This window comes from Alternaria dauci, chromosome 6 (assembly GCF_042100115.1).
Source record: "Alternaria dauci strain A2016 chromosome 6, whole genome shotgun sequence".
In the NCBI taxonomy this organism is placed as follows: domain Eukaryota; kingdom Fungi; phylum Ascomycota; class Dothideomycetes; order Pleosporales; family Pleosporaceae; genus Alternaria; species Alternaria dauci.
Window position 1 is genome coordinate 1,548,075 of NC_091277.1, and position 22,729 is coordinate 1,570,803.

At 52.5% G+C, this 22,729-nt stretch overlaps 5 protein-coding genes across 5 annotated transcripts; 3 read left to right on the top strand and 2 right to left on the bottom strand.

Moving 5' to 3' along the window:
* Nucleotides 1–134: 134 nt before the first annotated feature.
* On the top strand, nt 135–1,298 carry ACET3X_006853 (uncharacterized protein; the record flags this gene model as incomplete). Its single annotated transcript, XM_069453028.1, has 3 exons — nt 135–201; nt 252–404; nt 457–1,298. The coding sequence occupies 3 exons, from the start codon at nt 135–137 to the stop codon at nt 1,296–1,298; spliced, it is 1,062 nt and encodes a 353-aa protein (XP_069305621.1).
* Nucleotides 1,299–2,526: 1,228 nt separating this feature from the next.
* ACET3X_006854 (uncharacterized protein) lies at nt 2,527–3,961 on the top strand (the record flags this gene model as incomplete). The annotated part of the gene is made up of 3 exons (XM_069453029.1): nt 2,527–2,565; nt 2,615–3,242; nt 3,294–3,961. 3 exons carry the CDS (start codon nt 2,527–2,529, stop codon nt 3,959–3,961), a joined length of 1,335 nt encoding a protein of 444 aa, XP_069305622.1.
* A 1,170-nt stretch (nt 3,962–5,131) lies between these two features.
* ACET3X_006855 (uncharacterized protein) lies at nt 5,132–9,443 on the bottom strand. The gene is made up of 4 exons (XM_069453030.1): nt 9,338–9,443; nt 8,930–9,260; nt 8,672–8,877; nt 5,132–8,607 (listed from the first exon to the last, which is right to left on the bottom strand). The coding sequence occupies exons 1-4, from the start codon at nt 9,380–9,382 to the stop codon at nt 8,164–8,166; spliced, it is 1,026 nt and encodes a 341-aa protein (XP_069305623.1). The 5' UTR covers nt 9,383–9,443; the 3' UTR covers nt 5,132–8,163.
* Nucleotides 9,444–12,478: 3,035 nt separating this feature from the next.
* ACET3X_006856 (uncharacterized protein) lies at nt 12,479–17,295 on the bottom strand (the record flags this gene model as incomplete). Its single annotated transcript, XM_069453031.1, has 7 exons — nt 12,479–12,933; nt 12,985–13,741; nt 13,793–13,998; nt 14,053–15,465; nt 15,515–15,585; nt 15,641–15,823; nt 15,872–17,295. 7 exons carry the CDS (start codon nt 17,293–17,295, stop codon nt 12,479–12,481), a joined length of 4,509 nt encoding a protein of 1,502 aa, XP_069305624.1.
* Nucleotides 17,296–19,457: 2,162 nt separating this feature from the next.
* ACET3X_006857 (uncharacterized protein) lies at nt 19,458–20,582 on the top strand (the record flags this gene model as incomplete). The annotated part of the gene is made up of 4 exons (XM_069453033.1): nt 19,458–19,518; nt 19,568–19,939; nt 20,001–20,222; nt 20,275–20,582. The coding sequence occupies 4 exons, from the start codon at nt 19,458–19,460 to the stop codon at nt 20,580–20,582; spliced, it is 963 nt and encodes a 320-aa protein (XP_069305625.1).
* Between the last annotated feature and the right edge of the window lie 2,147 nt (nt 20,583–22,729).

The window sequence follows — 22,729 nt, forward strand, 5'->3', positions numbered from 1 at the left end:
AGCGAATCAGGCAGGTGCAGTCGAGATTCTGATCAGACGAGACCGAACCCGCACTACGAGATCACGATAAAGTAACAGTACTGGCTGCCGAGTGAACACCATCATCACAGACTGTGTCTTGCTGGACGACTAACATGGCCAACGTTAACGCTGCAGTGAACCAGAGTGCCGTCGCCGTAGGTCTGGAGGCTCTGAAGAATAGTGAGTGGCATTTGCATCACCACAGCCGACAGTGGCTGATATCTTTATAGACAATGTAGACTTTTCTCTACTTGAAGATGCCTTTGGATCGTCTAGCTTGGGTATCATCGTTGTAAAAGATCTGCCCTCCAAGTTCCATGAGCTGCGACATAAATTGTTGTCGTACGCCTCTGCTCTGGGAAATCTGCCACAAGACGAATTAGGTGAGCCGCGCTCCCAAACACCATGATTACATGTATACTAATGCCTGCCCAGCGAAACTGGAATCACCAGCATCCAAATGGCTAGTTGGCTGGAGTTGTGGAAAGGAGACACTCAAAGACGGCAGATATGACACCCTCAAGGGCTCATACTATGTCAACTGTGCCAACGGTTTTGAGGAGCAGCAGAAATCGTTCGCTGAAAAGTACCCGTCTTTCCCAGAGTACACGGCGCCCAACGTCTGGCCGTCCCAAGAGCTCCTCCCAGGCTTCGAGGAAACCTTCCGCGAGCTGTGCACTCTCATCATCGATATAGCCGCCCTGGTCGCTCGTGCCTGCGACAAGTACGCCGAAGCCAATATTGACGGCTACCAGAAAGGCTACCTGGAGCACGTAGTCAAGACAAGTGTCTCGACCAAAGCCAGACTACTGCATTACTTCCCCAGTCCCTCGTCAACCCCTGACACATCCAGCGGTGATGAGGACGACTGGTGTGCCACTCATCTCGATCATGGCTGTCTTACTGGTCTTACCTCGGCCATGTTTGTCGACGAAGCTGCCAGTCCCCCAAAGTCTGGTACATCCTTCGCCCCTCTCCGAGAACTCGACCGCTCTCCGGATCCCAAGGCCGGCCTCTACATTCACTCCCGCACCGGTACTGTCACAAAGGTCAGCATACCCCGCGACTGCCTCGCGTTCCAGACTGGCGAAGCACTGGAAATCATCACAAAGGGAAAGTTCAAAGCCGTGCCCCATTTTGTAAGAGGTGCTGCAGCTGGAGGAAAAGTAGCGAGGAACACACTAGCCGTGTTTACGCAGCCGAATCTGTGGGAGAAGGTGGACGACAAGAGGGACTTTGCTGCCTTTGCCAAGGAAATTGTTGAAAAGAACCACTGAGGCTGAAGCCATGTTGGTTGAAGCGAGCGATAGACCTCAAGTCAGTAAATAGGCGACATGTATAATGACATCACGCGCCTCACCCGCTCAAATTACACGCCGCCAAACTCCCCGAGTGTTCCTGCCCAAGGTATCCGGGACCTGAGTCGACGGAGTAATGTAATCCAATAGCGTATGTATGCTGACAGATGGTATTCGGAGATCGCCACAATTGCATGCTACCACATTCAGCTTGTGGCTGCGTAACGATGCCCGCGCTAGAAGCATTATCCACAAGAGCCAAAATAAGGCTCCTATCCTGTGCATGATCCAACGCGTCGTCCCATACGCACTTCTTTGTCCTCGAATCGCGCTAGGATGTTGCTGTGAGACGCGCTACAACACATTGCGCGGCCTCCAAAGTTGAAACACACAAAACAGCCGCTGTCATCTAATCTACCATGGACGATCTCACCCACTGTCAGCCGCCGGTCAAACGTGGAGGGTGGGTACTGAGACCCAAAAGACGCGCTGCTTTAGATTCTCACCTGGGCAATGTTGCGCCACATGCCCAGTGTCCAAGGCTCTTCGCCATGGATGTAGCGCAACCTCTGCGCATCCTTAGGCACCCACGCATTCCTTTAGCCACAGGCAGTGCCAGCACAATCGCCATATTCGTTTTCTCGAGTGCAGTGCCGACTCCCGGTTGGCGCATCCTCTGTCACCGCCACAGCGAATGCCCATGCAGCGGCTCGTTGCCAAGAGACAGAAGCCCTGAAACCGGTGGGGAACGCTCAACACCCACCGACGATTATTACGCGGCCACCCATGCTGACTCGGCGCTTGTTCCCCCTTTCAGCCCCGAAGCCAATTACACGGCCAAAAATCCCTATTCCTTCTCGACACATCTCTGCCATGCCAAGAAAGCCTATCCGAGATGCCGTCTTCGCATGGGGGATCTTGCTTTGCACCCTTGCCATGCCCTTAACCTCCTTCTTGGTCCCATTCTGCCCACACCAATGCAGCCTCTATAGCTGTCTTTTGTCGCTCATTTTTCTTCCCTCTCTTGTTTTCCTGCAATCGCTGAGCGTTCTTCTACATCACCACTTTGGGGCCTACATCTCCCATTGTCAGTCGTTAAGTCGTCTGTATGCGTATGTCTTTCTTAGCAAAGGCCCCGTTATCGCTTGCGCGCGCCACCATCTCGAGCCTTGCTACTCCTCTGGAACCCGCTGCTGGTCCTGGAAAAATGGCCTCCAACAACCGCCAGAATGTCACCTGGGTTGAGGTATGTTGTCATAGTCTGGCCAGACATGGGCGTCTGTTAACTGTCCTAGGGTGTTCGTGGAGTCGCTTCATTCTGGGTCGTCGTAACACATTTATGTCGGGCTTGGGACTACAGCCTCTGGTCACCGCGTGACAACGAGAACGCAGCACCGCAACTACTGCAACTGCCCTTCCTCCGATTACCGTTCCAAGGCCGTATCGGTGTTACCATGTTTGCATTTTTGACCGGTTACGTATGCGCCATCAAACCACTTCGACAGGCCAAGTCCGGAAACATTCCAGCTGCGCTGGAGACATTGGGCAAATCTGCTTTCCGTCGCCCACCGCGACTGATCATGCCCGCGACCATTGCTCTTGTCATTGCATGGTTCTTTGCACAACTTGGTGCTTTTGAGATTGCGCACCTGAGCGACTCCCACTGGTTCCGTCGTTCTGTCCCTACCAACATCGGCAGCCTTGACAAGGAAATCCCACGATTGATTAGGAACTTTCAGACGTCATGGTCCGGTGCCAACAATGAATACGATGACCACCAGTGGGCTCTCTTGCCTCTGCTGCAAGGCGCCTTCCTCATCTACGTTCTGCTCTTCGCCACTGTCTTCATGAAGTTCCGCATGCGCCTCTTTACCTGCATGGTTCTATACCTTTGGTACTGGATGCGTACTAGCCCTGAGAAGGGTACGTATTGGTCCTTGAACTTGCTTTTGAAACAATTGCTAACCTCACTAGAAACTTTCGAGTGCCAGTTCCTCTACGGAGTCATCCTTTGCGACCTCGGCTCCGAGAAAAGCTTCCGCGAATTCGTCAACAGCCGTGTCAAGGCCCGACGCATTGCCACCGCATTTCTCATCATCCTCGGCTGGTACGTGGCGTGCTACCCCGGAGAGCACTGGGAGTGGTCGGCTTGGTCTGTTCAGCTTAAGAATATCGGAGACTGGATTATTCCTCAGGGTGCGGCAAGTTACCCTAAGCGCTGGACTGCTATCGGATGGGATCTGATGGTTACTGGAATCTGGCTGTCACCTTCTCTGCAGAGCATGTTCTCGAACAAGCTCTTCATGTGGGTTGGCCGCAACAGTTTCGCCGTGTACCTTACCCACGGAACCGTTATGAAGGTTGGCCTAGCTCGCCTGATCTACGGATTCAGCACTGCACCATACCACGTCGAGCAGCCAAAGGACGGTCAAGGCGAAGCCATCGAACACTACATTCCTAGGACCACAAACTGGTTGGTCTGGGCCCTCGCAATCCCCATCTTCTTCGTCGTCGAATACACCATCGCCCATCTCTGGACCACATACGTCGACGCACAATGCGCGAAAGCTACCAAGTGGCTTGAGGACAAGATGTTCGAGAAGAAAGAAGACGAAAAGCACGGTGTCGCAAGCATGGCTTGAGTCAACACAATGCGCAGAATTACAAGCATAATCATCAGGAGCCACAGATGAGAACCTCCTGCTCAGTTTTCCTTATTTTCGGGTTTCATTTTTCGTTTCACGATTTCCTTTGTTCGAATTCATTACATCTGCGGATACCAACATTCGTCGCATTTCATGGAGTCTGCTTGGTATGTGCCGCAATCAGCATAAAGCGTGGAGCTTTCTTAGATGAGGGAAATGTTCTCGTGCCGCAACGACAAGATGTTGTCGGCACTGTTTAGCGAAGCAAGCGAATCGAAAGCTCAACACATTATCTAATTCGACAAGTCATCAACTTGAATCTCAACTGCCTCATCTTTTCACCATATACATCCCGTATTACCTCCAATGCTGTACTCGTGACCTTGGCTGTTTGACATAAATTTCCGCACATCTTTGAAGCACCAAACATCGGCCGCCCTATTATGGCAAGCGTCATCGCAGATACTCATCATGCGACGTCCCAAAGAAGAAGAAAAAGACCGAGAAATTGCGCCATTCGGCCAACGCCTATCTCCCCCATCCGTCAGAAAAACCACTCCTCCAGGAACGGCCCCAGTGCTCACCTTCCCATTCCCTCCGCAGCGGTCCCCGATAAGCATCTTACAATGACGTACATATCCCTGTCACGGACCCCATTCCTACAAGCTACAAGCATCCAGCCCACACTAGTTGACCAAGAATTCCAGGCCGCATCACGAGCCACATGCAACAACTTCTTAAGCTTATTGCCAAGCTCGCTGGCAGCTGCCGCTTGAGGGACGTTCGCTACAAGGGTCTCTTGGCATTTTTATACCTATGTTGTCCTCCCCATTGGCTGTGGCGGCGGGTGTGGTGTGATGCTACTGCTGTTGCTACTGCTACTGCTACTGCTGCACGAACGCAAGTGTGCTTGCGTGCGATAGCGGTGTGCCGGTCAATATTTTTGTGCGGCACGGGACGTGAGAGGACGATGCTGTGTCACATGTGCATCTATCACTATTCGCTGCGATCTGGAAGGTGTGGGGGCAGGGACCGATGGGGCTGGATATGAGGTGGTCTCGATGGAGATAGTCCTGCGATGGGCCGTTTGCCGACCTGTGCGTTCGACTGGTTTTGTTCCTCTGTGCGTCATCGTCGATTTCGCTTCCGGCGGCGCTAAGACTGCCTCTTACTGCCGCTTACTGCCTCTTTCTACGGTCAGATTGTACCGAGACGTTAACGACCGGGTCGTGTATTCTCGAACACGTGGCATCTCTTGCTACGCTTCGTCGCGAAAACTAAGAGTCTCAGGTACTTGGTGAGTAATCTATTGCTTGGTATCAGCTGCTCAGGCAGCGCTGCTATGCAGTTTGCATGAGCCGTGTGGTCCAGAGATGGCATACTCACCACGTATTGCCTACGCGAACTCAATTAGGCACGCTGTGAATGATCACGTTGTACTCCACGCGTCTTCCGTCTGCATCCTAGCCGATGAAACACTCGCAGCCAAGAGAAGCAACTGGCTATGTAAGAGACGGACAATTAGCATTCAAAGAAGGCATGATACTGTATCCGCGTTGACCAAACAAATGGGCTTTGCTACAAAGGGCACCAACTGGTTTCAAAGGCAAGCATATGGAATGGCGCAAGTCTGGTGAACACGAGTAGGCTCTTCAATTGAGTAAATGTCTGCAAATTATGTACGCATTCATCAGGACTGTACAGAACCCACTCTCTTCTCTCTTCTCCTTTCCAAGATTATTTTCCACGGGCCCTCTGTTTTACCTCTTCGTCATACTATAACCCATTAGTACCAACCACGGCGCTCTAAAGGACCACGATGGTACTCCCTGAATAGTTGACCTCGACTGTTTATTCGGGGTAGTCTTCTCGATTGCGGATTGCGAACATAGTGGGTTCTATCACCCCCGCCTTCTCCTTCTGTCATTATGCGAGGAAGCCCAAGACCCTGGCTCGGCATATAATTCAGGTCGTGGCGTTGGTAGTAGGCTCGGTCTTGGTAACCGTTTTGATTAGGGTTTATGGGCATTTTAGGTCGAGTTGTTCGATGTTGACCTTGGTTTGGATATGGAGTACGAGAATGCGGTAGATTGGTTCCTGGCTTGCTTTGTTATACGTTATTCGTATGGTAAAGACTTTGGGTTAGGGTATGAGGAAAGTAAGAAAAATGTCATCGCGACGCTTTATACGCCGTTGAATAATTCAATATCGTAGCAAGGGATGGTCTTACGGGTGTTGCCGAGTGAGCGGCCGGCGTGGCATGTTCCTCACTGAATGTAAGCCGTCAATTATACAAAGACTTAAATAGAATCTTAAGGACCGCCTCGACAGTAGAATCGAAAAAAACTAAAATCCTCTTTCTATGAATATGTCGTTCTGTTCACGGTGGCTATATATGACGCTTAGCTGCTCTCTACACATGTATAGGTTTTCTCTGCCATGCACCTTCTACCCGAACCACTCTGCTAGTTACTTGGGTTTGATAGACGTCGCACCAGAATAGTGGTCCTGGAACAATGAAGTGGAATACTTGGAGAGGCCATGGCGGAAGAGATCGTGCAACGTACGGGAAACTCGCATGAAGTGGCGCGGTTGAAGCGAACATGTCTACCATCGTAGGTACTCTTCACCGGAACGCACTCTCTTCCAATCTCCCGCCCTTTCTCTCATCCGGCTCTTCTCTCAATCTACACGTCTTACTCCCACAACCCTATTTAACCTACCTTCCACCACTTCAAGCACTCCTCTAAAATCTTCAATATCTCTCCCAATGTCCGATACCATGTTCAATATTTCACCCACCTCATGCGCCGTTCGTCTACCCTCCACTCGACTCAAGACAGTACTTAAGTTGACCGCGTCAGCCTTGCGTCGCACCCAGAGCCAACGACGTTGAAGATCGCAATTAGCGTATTCGAAGCCTAGACGATTGCTGCCATGTAGATGGCTAGCTGAGGGCGAATCATCGTCTGAGTGCAGGTGATATTGTGCTGCATAAGGCGACTTCTCGGCGGATGGGTGAGGTGACGATTGGGTTGCCCATCGCGCCGGGTCTTGAGATTGGTACTCAGGCTTGAGGAATGGATGCTCAAGACCTCGAAACTTTTGAATGAGATCACGGACGGTGACACGCATCATGTGCAACGCCTCTTCTTCGCCACCGGATCTCATCCTCTGCACGTCGCGGTCAAAATGCATCGTTTCCCTCCTGCTACCTCCTCTTCCTCGCCTGCTTCTCTTTCGACCTCCGTTCACATGCTGGCCACTGCCATATCCGCCATAGTACTCTTCAGAATCACTCCGGGCGCCAGGACCGTGACTGCGATCTCTCCTCACGTTCTTCAGCCTTTTCCCCACTCTTCTCAAGTGTCTTCTTTCCTCTAGCAGACCCTGTTTCAGGCTCGACAGTGTGTCTTTGATCTCTTCTGGCGCCGCATGAAAGGTCATGAGATTTGACCAGGAGACTCTTAACAAGGTAGCGAGTGTGAAAGTAAACGAGACAAAGCCGATGATCGTCGATACCATGGATAATGGCGAGAATGCTGTATGGGATACTGTGATACCCATCGCGTATATCTGTGTCGCTCTCGTGATGCGAGGTACCTATGACCAGTATAGTGCTGTACGATTCGGTTTGGGGCTGTCTCTGTAGGTAGTTGATAAAGCTGGGCCAACTGACGCTCAGGATCGTCAAGGGACGTCTTGTCGCGTTCCGGGTTCGTGGGAATGTTGGCAGCATGCATTGTTTACGTCTACAAGATACAATTTCTGCCCGAAATTATTTCCAAACGTCATGACTTGATCAGTCCTTTAAAAACGGTTGCTGGCGCCGATCCAATCACCCGTAAGCGAGCGTGTTGATCTGCCGGCGTCTGGTCAGTCAGTCTATTCAGGTACGAAGAAACTCCCTTTTTTCTCATAGTGTACTGAGCACCAAAACAACCCGTGAAGATTGTGCTGGCTCGTGCTTTGTTGGCAATACAGTCTTACGCATGGGATGTGGTGGTTAACGTAGATGTTCTTCTTACGTTCGACCGACTTGATGACAGTGCCTTCGGTTGTCTTCGCGATATGTCACACAAAGAGGTTTGTCGGCTCGCATTTCGAATCGCGTTTCCAAGTGTCTGATTTCGCTTCTGCAAGACTACTCTCGAGGGAAACCGCGATCAGGTATCATACATATCCATATTTACAGATGCTCAGAACTTGTAGACCTGGTCCTTGCTGTAACCAAGCTCCTTCAGGTATCCGTCAAGCTCACCCTGGTCGCTAGGGCTCTTCTTGCCTCCGCTAATGGCCTTGTACATGCCTGGTGGTCCGCAGACAAACAGCTTGATCTTGTCACCCTCCTTGGGCTCAGGCAAAACAGTCTTCAGGAGCTCCTTGGTCACGTGTCCCTTGCCGCCTTGCCATGACTCGGGCGGGTTGTCCAGAACGTAGAAAGCGCGGAAGCGCTGGGGGTATGTGTTTTCCAACTCCTCCCACTCGCGCTTCAACAGAATGTCTTGTTCTGAGACGTTGCCGTATATGAGCGTGACCTTGGTCTTGTCCTCGGGGTTGCGGAAGATGTGTCGTGCGGTTTGCCACATGGGTGTGATACCGGTGCCACCAGCGATCAAGGCAATGTGCTCGTACATGTTGGGCTATACAGGTGGGATATGGCGTCAGTTTCTGTCTCGCAGCTGGGGGCATCTGGGCAGCTCATACCTTCCATTGGAACTTGGGGATGGGACCCTTGATGTCTAGCCGTTGACCTGGCTCCATGCTGTGCATGTGCTCAGACATGGGACCGTTGGGGTAGGCCTTGATGATGAAGTCGACGGAGCCCTTCTGGTCTACGTCGCTGATGGGGGTGTATGGTCGGATGACTGGCTTCTGCATCTCGGGGCCCTTGTACTTGGTAATCACGGCGGCTGTGAGGAGTCAGTATGAGATTTGGTCAGCGTTTTGTGCTGTCCAACATACAAGCAACGGGCAATCCGCTCTCCATGTCCTCTTCGGGCAGCTTGAACCTGAGCTTCTTGGTGTTGTGGTTGACAACCTCGCTCTTCTCCAGCATAAGCGATACGAAGCCCTGGTCGCCTCCAGTGAACGCCTTCTTGACTGAGCCATCGGAAGAAGCGGGGATCTTGTTGGCCTCTTCTGAGGGCGGCGCATTGCCTTTCTGCCCCGACGGCGCGTCGCCGCTCCTCAGGTACAGGTAGGCACCAGCGAGACCAGCAGCGCCGATACCCGTGTAGAGGACACTGTTGTTTCCACCGCTCTTGGGCGCCTCGGATGCGTACCGGCGCACTTGCTATCCCTTTGTTAGTACTTTACACCGAGACTGGGAAGTTTTGCAATGTCGCAATTGGTGAGAATGTGAGCGCATACCTGGTGCAGTGTCCTGGCCGGGCGGAATATCTGTCTGGCAAACATGGCGAGACGAATTGATGCGATGCAGAGGGGATGGAAGGAGAATTGGGGCGTCAAGAGAAGGATAAGCGTTATCCATGTGCTAAGGCCAGAGCTCATTGTAAGCTAGCGCCAAGCAGTAAACGTCATCGCCGACGCTCGCTTGCCGACCAGTCCGAACTCAACACCATCGCCGGCACCTCCGCATCCCGGCGGCCCCGCGCGCATACTCAGCAGCATTGTGATACAATGTATTTGCTGGGGTTCTTGTGTCAACCTCGTCGGACATCTGCCACCAACGCACAGATAATAGCTTTAGTATCCACAGTCACCTGCGGCTCAATGACATGAATCCGAGAGACGGCCCGCACCCAGATTAACCAACAATATGAAGATTTCATCGCTCTAGCACCGTGACGACTGGACCCAATGTACAGTATCGAGCTCTTTCCATGTCTTCTCGTGCGTGCCGTTTACAGCAGCCAGTCTTGGGATATGCTCAACGACGACGCTCATAGCCATCCTTGCCGATTGTTCACAATCACAGCAGTTTAAGCACCACAACATGACATGAAAGGTAACACGCGCAACACGTATACGCGGGATATGATGAAGTCGTGGCCACCGGAATGTCCGTCAAAACCACTTTCAACACGATGAACGTCCAGGCTGAGCAAGCCGCTTACGCCGCATACCTGGACCTGCAGTTCTGGACCACACACTTCCTAATCTTATGAAAACTATCAGCAATTGTCCACTCCAGTTTGTTATAGCGTACGAGATCGGCGCTCATTGGCATAGGTAGGGCCAAAGATCCGAGTGAATGATGAAAAGCTGGGTCCAACCATGTCACATTGACCGTCGCACTCACTCTTGTAGCTCGATCAGATTCGGTGAAACTGGTCTTCTTGATTCATACTCCTAAGTATCTTAATACGATAATTCACCGTTCTTCATCGAGATGTGGCCTCTAGACACAACTTGGGACCTTGTTGCATTATCACTCGTCTTTCACGTATTGTTGGATTGATCGACAGTTTTTAGCGAAACGATACTCTCCCGCTTGTACACCGCTACTCACGATAGGAACCAGAGCAAGGAAAGATCCCATCTTCTGACTGACCAAGTCCACGGCCGCTACCACTACGGACGATCTCAATCGCAACAAATCCTACAGCTCACGGTTCTCGGCATTAGCTACCATGGAGCAACAGTGCCATCATGGCTACACCCGCGTACCTAATATCTATCTCAACTTGTTAGACTCCGTCTGCGCGGTCTGCCTCACAGAGGCTCGTATTGCTGAAGTGAAAGCCACGCAAGCTGCGTTGTCTCGCCGTGGGGGTATATTCGACTCTTCCAACGCAGGGGGAGAACGGTGCACGACCAAGGGCGGTGTCAAGAAGTGGATGACGCATAGGGATTGGACAAAACAATGGAGGAGGACAAGACTCAACTGTTGGAGGCTTGTGGAAACATTGGAAAAATTGCAGGACGAACGACGCGATATGGCAGAAGAGTGGGGGTTAGACGAGGCACTGTATATCTGGGAACTGGCAAAAGACGAGTGCAGTCAAGTACCTGGTAATGGGCACATGGACGATTCCCGTTCAAAAAAGGTACTGGATATACAGGCCGTGTCGAAATCAGCACCTATAGAAGAACAGTCATCTGGAGAGGATTGGGAGACGGTCAAATGTAGATGGAAGAAAAGATGTCAACCCCTCAAGACTTTACTCCAAGACGGATCCGAGCAAGCAGTCACCAAAGAGACGAAGGGTGTCATTGACAGACTAAAGAACCTGGGATTTAACTCGCAGAATCGCTTCATGGTTCTTGCTAAGGACGACACAAAGGTAGCAACAAAGCTTGCCAAGACGATTGAAAAACCACAATGTGTACCCAATGGCGACGCGACACCGAAAATAACCGACTCTGTTGAAGAGAATGCTTCGAGCGAGCGTCGTTCGGCACTGAAGTGCAACTCGTCTTCCACATCCCGCTCAACCAAGTCAGTCATTATCAACACACAAGCTACGGTCCTTCCACATGACAACACACCGGTTACGACAACGCCGCATCACGAGCATACGGTCGCCGAGATGAGCCGCAGACGCCCCACTTACAACAGAAACTCGCGGTTTTATACCCCATCATGCTGGGCAAGTCCAGAAGGATATTGAAAAATACAATACTAGTCATTTCAAGAGTACTTGGGCGACTATAGATCGGCTCCAAAAGGAGTTGGCGACATCGGAAGAGAACCAGGAAGAACACCGGGATGAAGAAGATGAAGCGCTTCCGAAGGAAGGAGAGGCAGTAGAGAAGGGGGAAGAAACTCTTACGTCGCCCATTCAAAAACGGACATCGGTGATGTCTACGCCATGGATACCGGGCAGAAGATGATGTACAGAATATGTGAGGATATTCATATATCACGATGAGTTTGAGAGCGTAGGTAGAGGATAGAGTGAACCGACAGACTGTTCTAGTCGCAAGCTTAGAAGAGGTTGATCAAAAAGAGACATGACTGTTGGTACTCTTAACACGCGACTCGCTATGTATTCCAAGCTGTCTGTGAGAAATACTCGGGAATTTGGCCCAAGAAAGACTGTAGTAGAGTACGTCAAGCTGTTGCCAATGACGAAAGTAGGGAGAAGAAGGAAGCTCGATGATAGTCGGTTATAGCTGTCTACAAGAACCGTACACGCAAACAAATGTACGAAGAAAGAGCGACGCGCTTTCCGCGACTAGGTTGCGAGTTTTCACTCTGCCTTCTCACAATCACAGTAGCCAAGGCCCGCACCTGTTCTCAGTTTTTGATTGCGCTCGCTATCTAGTGCATGCGTCTATATGCCTTTTCTCAACCAACGCCTCAACCACCCTGGGGGTATATTCCATATGCATAATTGTTACCAAGGCGCAAGATCCCATATTAAAACAACGGCCCACATTAAATGCCGATATACACATTAGACATAATGCGCCGTGTGTAGACTCCGTAACACCATCGAGCCCAGCTCTTTTGTATGCGTGAACGTCACCCAAAACATCATCATAGACGTATAACCAATATTACGCTTGTCATCCAAGTACCCTGCGTCGTAATGTGTGTCTTTTTCATACACCATAGGGCTGCTCACTCGGCCCAGCGGACATTTTGAGTGAAGCTTGGTCCGGCAATCCTTTGCTTCCGAACTTGCTTGCTAGCTCTTCTATCTTGGGTATCAGCTCACCGATCCTGAACGGCTTGCTGACAACATCATCCATGCCTGCGGCAAGCAACGTCGCAATCTGCTCGCTGCGCGCATTTGCCGTGACTGCGATGATAGGAACATGCCTCTTGAACATGCCCTGTTGTTCAAGGGCACGGATTTGTGAGGTACATTGTAGGCCGTCCATGACGGGCATTTCTTTGTCCATTAGTACGACTGATATGTCCTCCAGGGGAGATTGATGGGGCGAGGCCCAGTAGGTAGATGATTTGAGGGCTTCGAGCGCTTCACCGCCGTGGTTTGCGACGGTCGCTTGGATGCCATGGTTTTGGAGCTGGCGTTGAAGGACTTTTTGGTTCACTGCGGCATATTAGTAAAAGTACACTGACAGGAGAGATGTCATTGACATACCAAGATTGTCCTCCACGATCAACACTTTGAGTTCGCTCCTGTCTGGCTTGGCCTTTAGAACATTGCCGTCCTTGCTAGGCACAGTCGCAAAATCCTTGATTTTGGTCGCGGTCTTGGAAGGAGGGGGTAGTTCCTTTCTGCCTTTATCTTTCGCATTCGACACCTTCCTGGACATTGATGGAGTCGGAAGCACTTCCAAGACTTCTTGTGGCTCGCTGCTTCTCCGACACTTGACGTAGAACGCGAACGTACTTCCTTTGCCTGCTTCGGACGAAACGCCAATCTCTCCACCTTGTAATTCTGTCAACTCACGAGAGATGAATAGACCGAGGCCGGATCCGCCATATTGGACGTGCGTTCGTGGACTTGCCTGAGAAAAGCGTTGGAAAAGGAGCTTCTTCTCTTCCGGCGTAAGACCTCGGCCAGTATCGCGGACTGCAAACTCCAAGAAGATCTCTTCACCGTCACCCCAGTCGGATCCGTAAGTTTGGTCCGTTCTCTTGGCTCGCATAGGAAAATAACTAACGGTAGGGTGTTCGCTTGCCGATGGACGTACGCGCGATGCTGATAGAACAACCTTGATGGTTCTGGTCTCTTCGGTGGTAGTGAACTTGATCGCGTTGGTGGTAAGATTGATGAGTACCTGGAGAACTCGTGAGGGGTCAATCTTCACCCAATCGACACCGAGCTTAGTGAATGAGTCGGTCAGGACGAACTCCATCTGAATGCCAGCTGTTTGCACCTCTCCTTCGAACATCTTCAACGCGCGTTGTACCACTTGTAAGGGTTGAGCGTCCACTGGTGTAACCATGAGCATTGCGCTGTCGAGCTTTGATAACGTCAAAACATCATCGACGATACGCTTTTGATGCTGTGCGCACAAGGCGATTGTTTGTGCCGCATCAATCGAATCGGCTACAATACCCTCGTCAATGACATTGGAACCTGAAGCTCTGAAGTCGCCTAGAATGGTGCTGATCTCATCGGCACACTGCAAAATAGCAGACAGAGGATCTTGTAAAAGGTTAGCATGTACTCATGAGCAGTTGATGCAGGGAATCATCTTACTCCTCATCTCGTGCGACGTTATGTCGATGAAGTTCTCCTGTTGTCGCTTGAGTTCCACAGCTTCCTCCATCTTCCGTTTTTGGAAGCCTTCAGCCCACTTCTGAGGTGAAATGTTCGTGATGCTTCCAAAAACACTCTTGAGTTGCCCATCTTCGTCCTTCTCTGGATAGGCTTGGAACAGGACCCAGGTTTCACTCTTGTTGCGGTTCCGGTCCTCCCAGGGCGCTTTGAAGCGAAACTCGATGTTGATAGGTCTGGTGTCGTTGACTAATTCCTTCCAATGTGCAAGGATGAGGCCCTGATCCTCGTCCTTGACATAGTCAATCCACCTATCCGACATCTCTGGCTCTCTTGGTACTCGCGAGATTTCGTACCACGTGTCATTGCAGTAGGTTATCTTTCCGACGTGATCAGCGATGAAGAGACCTGCGGGAGACAGCTCCGCCATTCGCGTAAATCTCGTCTCGCTTTCCCTGGCTTCTTGTGTACGTGCAGCAAGTTGAGTCGAAAGGTTGTAACGGTCCTCTGCTGCGAGGCGTGCTGCTCTCTGTCCTCTTCGAATTTCCTCCTCAAAAAGAACGACGGAAGCCAGGGAAGTGGCTAATTGGCGGCTCAATAGCTGGACAAAAAGGTTGTAGTCGTCGTCGTAGGGTCTTCGCGGATTGATGCCCATGACCAAGAAGCCGAGTATGTTTTCGCCAGTCGTGGGGTGGATTGGACATATGACGACGTCTCTGCAGGGGTCACCAAAGCCTCGCCAGTCCAGCCCCTCCATCATGGCGTGAGGTAGATCGCCTGATCCGATGCTAACAACCACGGGCTTGTCAGTCTTCATTACCTCTCGGAAGACAGGACCAAAGCCTTCTTGCCCTTCCTTCAGGTCAATCTGCTCAGGGGCAGCTTGGTGACCGGCTGGTACGCCTAAAGAGCCTTCGAGGAAACACTGTTTCGAACCTAGCAAGCTGCTGGATTGTATAGAAGACGAGTCACTATCATTCTCATCGTTTACGCTGTAGAGCATTACTACCGGGGTATCGAACTCGTTCTCGGTCAGTGCTTTCAACACCTGGTCCCAGAAACCCTTCACTTCCCGAGCGGTAGCAGTCCGTTCGCCGACTTCGCGGAGGGTAAGCATGCGTCTTTCTGCGATTTTGCGGCGTGTCTTTTCGAAGGCGGGATTGTAGAGACCCATTACCGTACCGTCTTGGCCGACCATGGGGATGATGGACCACGAAAAGTATGTTTCTTCAAGGAACCCATTGCGTTTCATGAACAGGCAATCGTCGTCCTTCATTGTCGCTTGCCCAGTAAGACGAGCATTGGCAAATACGCCCTTGACATCGTCCCATATCTCCGCCCAGGCTACTTTGTAACTCTGTCCCATAAGAGCGGGGTGCTTTTGCCCTGCGAGTCCTAGTCGAGATGTTAGCACATGTAGACGTGTTGGAGTAGGCGATCATACCAATATAGGCCTCGTTGTAAACGGCAACGAGTTCTTCGCCCCAATACATAGCAGCTGGATGGGGGCTCGCCCTGGCTATCATCAGTATCCAAATTTAGAAATTGCGTGCACAACTCATCAACTTACATGATAAGATTACACATGGCGCGGAGGTCATTAGACCAGTACTCGATCGGACCCAAAGGTGTGCTTGCCCAGTCGATTGAGCGCGCAAACTGAATGTGTCTAGGAAGGGAGGGCGAGATTGCCAGTCTGGTCCAGTCGAAGAATCCCATGTCGTGATGATCATCCCGGTGAGCGTTATTTTCCCTGTGGAACGGGTCAACGTCGCCTGCAGTGTGAGCTCGCAATACGCACTCATTCGCAAAGGAAGAGGAATCTTCCACTGAGGATATGTCAATTTGAGATGGCTTTGGAATCATGCCATTGCCCTGATTGACGAATCTCTTTTGGATCGGTTCCGATTGGGGTGCGGAGATGGGAGGAGTCGGTTCGCCCCGGGCCCCCTGAGGAACGCTAGGAGTAGTGCTACCAAAATAATCTTGTGCTTCCCCCTGATCAGCGGAAGATGAAGTGGTATCGCCATGGGTCCCCGAGCCGAGACCTGCGGACGAGGTCGAAGGTATAGCAAACTCGTTGTGACCATCCGGAGCAGGCAAAACGATGGCAGGAGCGGAGACGGAGCCAGAGACAACGCGCAGCCGTTTCCGAAGGGTGTAGCAGGTCCACACAATGCCACCATGTTCTACGGGAGACGGATTCACTTCTGAAGAATCGCCCTGGGACCCAGTGCTCAGCAGCCAGCCTCGAAACTGTTGTGTCGCATGCGCCTTATCGTCATCATCAGGTGGAGAGCCAGCCGGTCTTCCAGCTACCAGCTCCCAGGTGGATGGGTTGGATCGAAGGGCATTGTTGGAGAAGAGTATCTGCAGCCGGGAAGATTCGGGCATGTAGTTTGCGAGATCGCCCGTATCAACGATGAAAGTTGGCCGCTCATCTTGCTCGAGCAGTTCGACTATGCCGACAGAGCCCAGTATGCGCAACGGATCACTCTTGTCGCGCGGATCTGGCGATGCTGTAGGCGCCACGCTTGAACGCTCCGAAGTGCGCCCACTGGCACCGCCTGGGGGCCCTGGGGGGCTGAGACCGCTGAATGTTCCCCTTGCGAGCGTGACAGTCTTGATACCGCTGTCCTCGCGCGTCTTGCTGAGCATCCTGGCTGCTGCCTCGCTACTCGAGAAGCGTGCAGGCAGTTGTGGCCGGGTGTTTCGCGACGAGAAGAAGAGAGGAGAGGGCGGCTGGCTGTCGAGGTGGAATTGCGCGCTCTTGGAAAAGTTGAAGTGGTCGAGCGAGTATCGCGAACGCGGGTGGGCTTTTCGGCGCTTGTGCAAGGGCTCGCTGGCGGGCTCTGTCGAGTGCGCAGACGACGCAGAGGCGGAGGCGAAGTCACTGAAGGGAGGGGGCCGCTTGGTGCCAACTACAGCCGGTGGTGTCCGCACAGCGTGCTGCCTCCCACTGTGTTGTCGACTGCTCTGCAGGGGCGCAGAACCCGGCGGTTGATTCCAGTCGCGATGGTCAAGTGGCGACTTGGGCGTCCATGGGGGCTGGAGCACGGGGAGCCTGGCGGGTGTATCGACAACTATGGGCGACTCTGGGGTGCCGGGTGTGGTAGCGAGAGGCTCGTGATGGCGGGCGATGTTCAGTGTGCAGTGTGCGGGCGTCGAGTCGTGAGGCGTCGGTGTTGTGTCAGGACCTGTGAAGATTGAACGCGGCTCCCACATAGAAAAGCCCCGGGTGAGAGTCAACAGATAGGGCCAAAGCCGTTGATCGCGCCCACGAACGTCACGCTATGAACAAAGGTCGGTGTGGTGGAGCGTCGTCTCCAGATCTAGCATCGAGTCTCACCGCGTATGGACCGAGTTGACGACACCAGCGGGATGGCCAGCGTTGCGCGCTAAGTGTCTTGACGCCGCGGCACAGGTTGTGGGCGGGTTTGCTGGCTCGGGTCGGGTCAGGGCCGTGATGAGGTAGCGCGGTAACAATGACGATGGCAGTGGCAGTTGGGTGAATGTCGTGTCCTCAGGGCATCATGACCAAGACGCTGTGCACTTTTGTTTTGAGCTCTCGCATCTGGTGGAGCAGCGCACCGAAGGGTCAAGAGGCCGCAGATCTCGCTTGTGCGCGTGCTTGGCTTCCCCTGCAACACGTCGATCGCGATGGCTGTTGGGTGTGGGTTGGAGCTGGCACAGCGCGCAGTATGTGCTTTCCAGGCTGCTTCAGGGCTGCGTCGCCTTGGAGCCAGGGCTATGACACCACACATGGCATTCTCCGAATGCCCATTCTATCGCAATTCACGATTGGCGCAATTTCCACGGGGCATCGTTGGTGGTGCTCGAGTCACCCTTGGAGGGAGCCGACGTCATACATGTGGTTCTAGAACGCCGGCCTCAGCCCATGCAACACACGCCTACCAGAATCAACCGCCGCTCCTATTCGTCCCAACCCAGCCGAACCCGCAATCACTTTCCCAATTCCGACCTTCCTCATGCTTTGCGTTTAGTTGCTTACTATTCACGCTTGCCTAGGCAAAACGTCTCAAACATGCTCCCTATCTCGCCTTCTCGTCCGGTTCAAATTTAGTCCGCCGGCTCCCTCCCATGCGCCATGCACAAAAGCAACGCCAAGCATCTCGCACTCTTCCTCCCCATCCATTCGTCTGGCTGCCAAACGCAAAAGACCACACAATCGTGCAAGCGCAGTACATGGCCAACCCTCCGCGAATTTGGGTCCAGGGCCAGTTTGTTACCTGAATAATTGCATAATGCCCACGTGCGCGTACCGTTCCGCCTCCGTGCCCGGCCCGACGACGTGTTCAAGATCGCGAGTCACGATTCCCGTGGACGCACGCACCCTGTACTGGGGTGAGAGAGGATCAATTGGGCCAAAATTCCAGCATTGGAAAATTGACCTGTGTTCATTTGCCGCCTGCTTGGACTCCATCTTCAAATTGCTGAGAGAGAAGTACTTGTCTCGCAATTGCCCCAACTCGTCACAGAAGGGATATAATACTATTGGCGTATGAAGACCTTCACCGTCCTTGTCGACCGCGCCTGCAATGGTGCTTCTGCATGTGTGCGCAGCGACGCACCGTTGCATTGCTGCAACATGTGCAACCCCCCGTGTTCCCTACTGACATCACGCGGCATGCCAAATTTGGCGTTCGCGGCTATCGTGGTGCGCCTCATAATTTAGCCACGGTGGCAGAAGTGCCACAATAAATGGCGCATGCAACCGCTAAGCCTCAGTCACCAACCACACGCTACCACTCACCCGCTTTTCGATCATGATACGAGGATCCCGAAACGAAGTAGACACTTCGTACACTGCGGGAGCCCATTAGAACATTGAACCCACCCAAGACTAGCAAATTAAAATCGGCTCCGGATTTTGTGTAACTTGCCATCGCGGAATGCTAACAGCATACACCCATAACCCAACACTGAGCGCGCAGCCAAGAAAGCTTCACATATCCACGCCAAATTTCACTAATGGAGCACTTTGCAAGCCATGGATTTCCGGCGAGCCGACAGACGAATCGCGCCGTTTTATCACCCCACTTTTACCACCTGCCTGCCAGTGAAGTGGTCAGCACTGACATGCCCCTCCACTTGAAGCCATGCTCCTTCCCCTCTTCATCATGCCAAGCATGTACAGCGTGAGCAATTTGCTCAAGACAACTGGGGCAGTGCGCTCTGGGGGACCCTGAGATGCCCCGCTTGCAACGGACTGTGCACAGCATCCCTTTGCCTTAAAGCCACTTGCACCCCGCGCATAGCAAAAGCTCTGAAGATTCTCATTTCACAGTACCCTATACGACCCCTTACGACGTGCCTTTGAATTCCTATAGACTAGTTCTCCGTTTGCTAGGTGACAAGTTAGAACTATGGATTTTCTCAAGAAGAAGATGAAGGAGCTTATGGATGATGACGACAAGAAGCCAGCCGGCATGTGAAGTGGTTGTATCAATGTAAAGCACAAGGCTAATTCAAGTAGATTCTCATGGCGCTCCAGGCGGTGCTGGTTCCGGTGATCGCGCACTTTCCGATGGCTACTACGGACAAAGTGGACAAAGCGGCCCGCCCCAAGATCAAAGCTACCCACCCCAGGGCCATGGTTATCCGCCTCAGGGTCCTCCTCAGGGATACCCACCTCAAGGACAAGGTTACCCGCCTCAAGGCTATGGGCAACAACAATCATATGGCGGCGCGCCCACGCCCGTAGGTCCACCTGCACCTTACGGAGCGCCTCCACCAATGCCACCAGGCTGGACGCAGCAATGGGACCAGAACAGTCAGCGCTGGTTCTACATTGAACAAGCCACTGGCCGCACACAGTGGGATCCTCCTTCGCATCTGCCACCTGGCCGTAAGTGTCCCTGAACGAACTGCATCAGATACATGGACTGACTTTGTACATCCACATCTAGCATATGCCCCTCCTCCCGCAGGCGCACCTTACATGCCACCGGGTGGTCACGATGAACGTGGCCTTTTTGGAAACACCCACGGCCATCAGGGACACGACTACACGCCATCTGGAGCAGCCACAAACGAGGCTGAGAAGAAGAAGAGCGGCCACTCTACTGCCATGCTCGCTGCCGCTGGTGTTGGCGGTATTGCAGCTGGTGCCTTTATTGGTCATCAACTTGGTCTGTTCCCCCTTGAGCCCTCGTACAGAATCCTGCCACTAATGTTTTCCAGCTGACGACAGCGACGACGAGAGCAAGCAGCAGTCATACGCCCCTCCACCTGCGGCTCCTGCTGCGGCTGCAGGTGGTTACGGCGCAGAACCTGGTTACGGGGCGGATCCTGCTTATGGTGCTCCTCCCCCATCGGATCCTTATGAAAACCACCCAGCCTTTGAAGAGCCCCCTCCAGTTCCAACTCATGACGAGGACGGTGACTCAATCTCAAGTAGCGACCGGGAGTCTATGGAGGAGAAGCGCGAAGAACTCATCGAAGCGCAGGAGGCCTATCAAGAGGAACTGGAGGAGAACTACGACGACTAACCGCGACGGCTTTTGTTAGCCGGTGTCGAAACATGTGTTCACGAGCGTAAGGACAGGTATTTCCGAGCACTAGTCGTGAAACATGGGTTACTGTCAGCATAGCTTCAACCAACTTGTGATTCTCTCACTCGAAAATGGAAAAAGGAGCATGATGAAATGGAAGTAAGTTTCGGGTTTGCGTCAACAAACACTAAGGGCAATACAACCTAACTCCAGTGCCACTGCAGTGACGACGCAAAGCCATTAAATCAAGTCCCTCGCCTCTCGGTATGCCCATCCCGACACACCCTGGATATCCGCGCCATTACACCAAGGAAATGTAGTGAGCGTGCAAATTGTCTTCTTGTTCCAGATTCCTCCCCCCATGAACCACCGTTATCGTTGTCATATGCTTGAAGAAGCGGACTAGCAGCAGTCGCAGCAGTCTAGACAATCGAGGCAGCACTCGCATGTCTCACCACAGAGCCAGCAGCAGCACAACGTCGCGAGACAAGCAGTCAAGCATCCCCTGTCTTTCTTTGGTTCCTCTTGAGGCGGCGGCGGAGCTTGTTGATAGTACATCTGTGCCAAACACGGCGTCAGCCACACCTTCGACTTGCGCAAACTTGAGCCATGCAAGAGCATGCATGTTTGAAAAGACTTACCTGCTGCTGAGGAGGAGGGTACTGTCCATAGCCCTGCTGTGGTGGCGGGCCATAGTAGCCAGGTTGTTGAGGCGGCGGGTAGCTCATACTTGCTGCTGTGGAATTGTAGACTTGATGTTGGAATAGAGGTGAGGATTCGTGGCTGGTGAAGTGTCTAAGCGTACCCGCGGGTCTTGGTGAGGCTTGTGGTGTGGCACAACTTGAAGGGTGCTCCGTGGCAGAGGAAGCGTGGCAGATAAACGTGGCACAGTAATGTCAAAATGTTGGAGGATGAACTCGTGTTTTTAAGATTACAGGCCTCAACGCGCTGGCTATTGCTTTCGGCAAACGGCAACAGCGGATCTGCAACGTGAAGGGTGAAAAGGCTACGCACGAACCAACGTGCTCATCTCAATCGACCGAGTCGATGCCCAAATAGAGTCCATACACCTAGATACCGGCGGATGAGCTTTGCCCGGCGCCACAAGTGTGGCAGCTATGGCGCAGAACTGTGGCATTCGCTGGGGCCTGTTATGGCACAGGTGGGGTCGAGCAAGCCACTACTGTAACGGTAGGCGCAAGATCCATGTCATACGCGTATGCAATGTCTTGGTATCCGACGTGCATGACTTGATTGCATGCTAATGTCCGTGTGTGGGAGTAGATGGTGCTGTTTAGGTGCGCTGATGTGTTGTGTGGTGTTGCTGACAAGTCTGCTCACAACTGTGATGGATATCGAGTAGAGGCCCTGTACATAGTCTCTCTGGAGACCCTTTCCCACTACTTTTGAAAGGGGGTGGGCCACAGAATCCCTTTTAGGAAACGCACGCTGTGATGTGAGGTGCTGTTGCAATGCAAACGTGCCGTGTTTTCCGCGCACTAGTTCTCAATGTAGTTTAGTCGTGGCGCCACTTTTTCAGCATGTAGTACTAGACAGGCCATCATGGTGGCTCGATCAAACTACGGGAATGTAGTCGATTTGGAATGATGGCACCAATGACGGCATCAATATTCTGACAAGGTCATGCCGCCCAAGCAGCTGCTGTCAGAATGCTACTTGGAAGGTATGGCATGCGGATATTTCACCGCCAAGAGATCCGAAACCCGCAGCGGCGTACATGCAGCGGACCTTAAACGGCGCGGGTGCGTTCGGTGCAAAGTCAATACGCCGTTAATTACCAAGTGGAGAGTCTGCGGTCCGAAATCCGGAGGTCGTGACTCTGGAAGAGGGCCGGCTTGGCGCAGAAAGGACCTTGAAAATAGCGACCGAAACAATCTGTTGTCTTCATGCGGCGCAGTTTAGGCGCAGTCTCGATGCAAGCAATGGAACCCTCGGGTTGTTAGTGCCAAAGTCGTGCGTTGGCTCATCAGGCGGATTATGACTTTGTGCAGTGAAACAAGTCGTGATTCTCAAGGTCTGGAGATGAGATGCCGGAGAAGTTTGTTGACTGATTGCTCTGATATGAATATCGAGGGCAAAGGGCTTGTCCATGATATTTCGCTCGTCCGTGACGTAGAAACGTC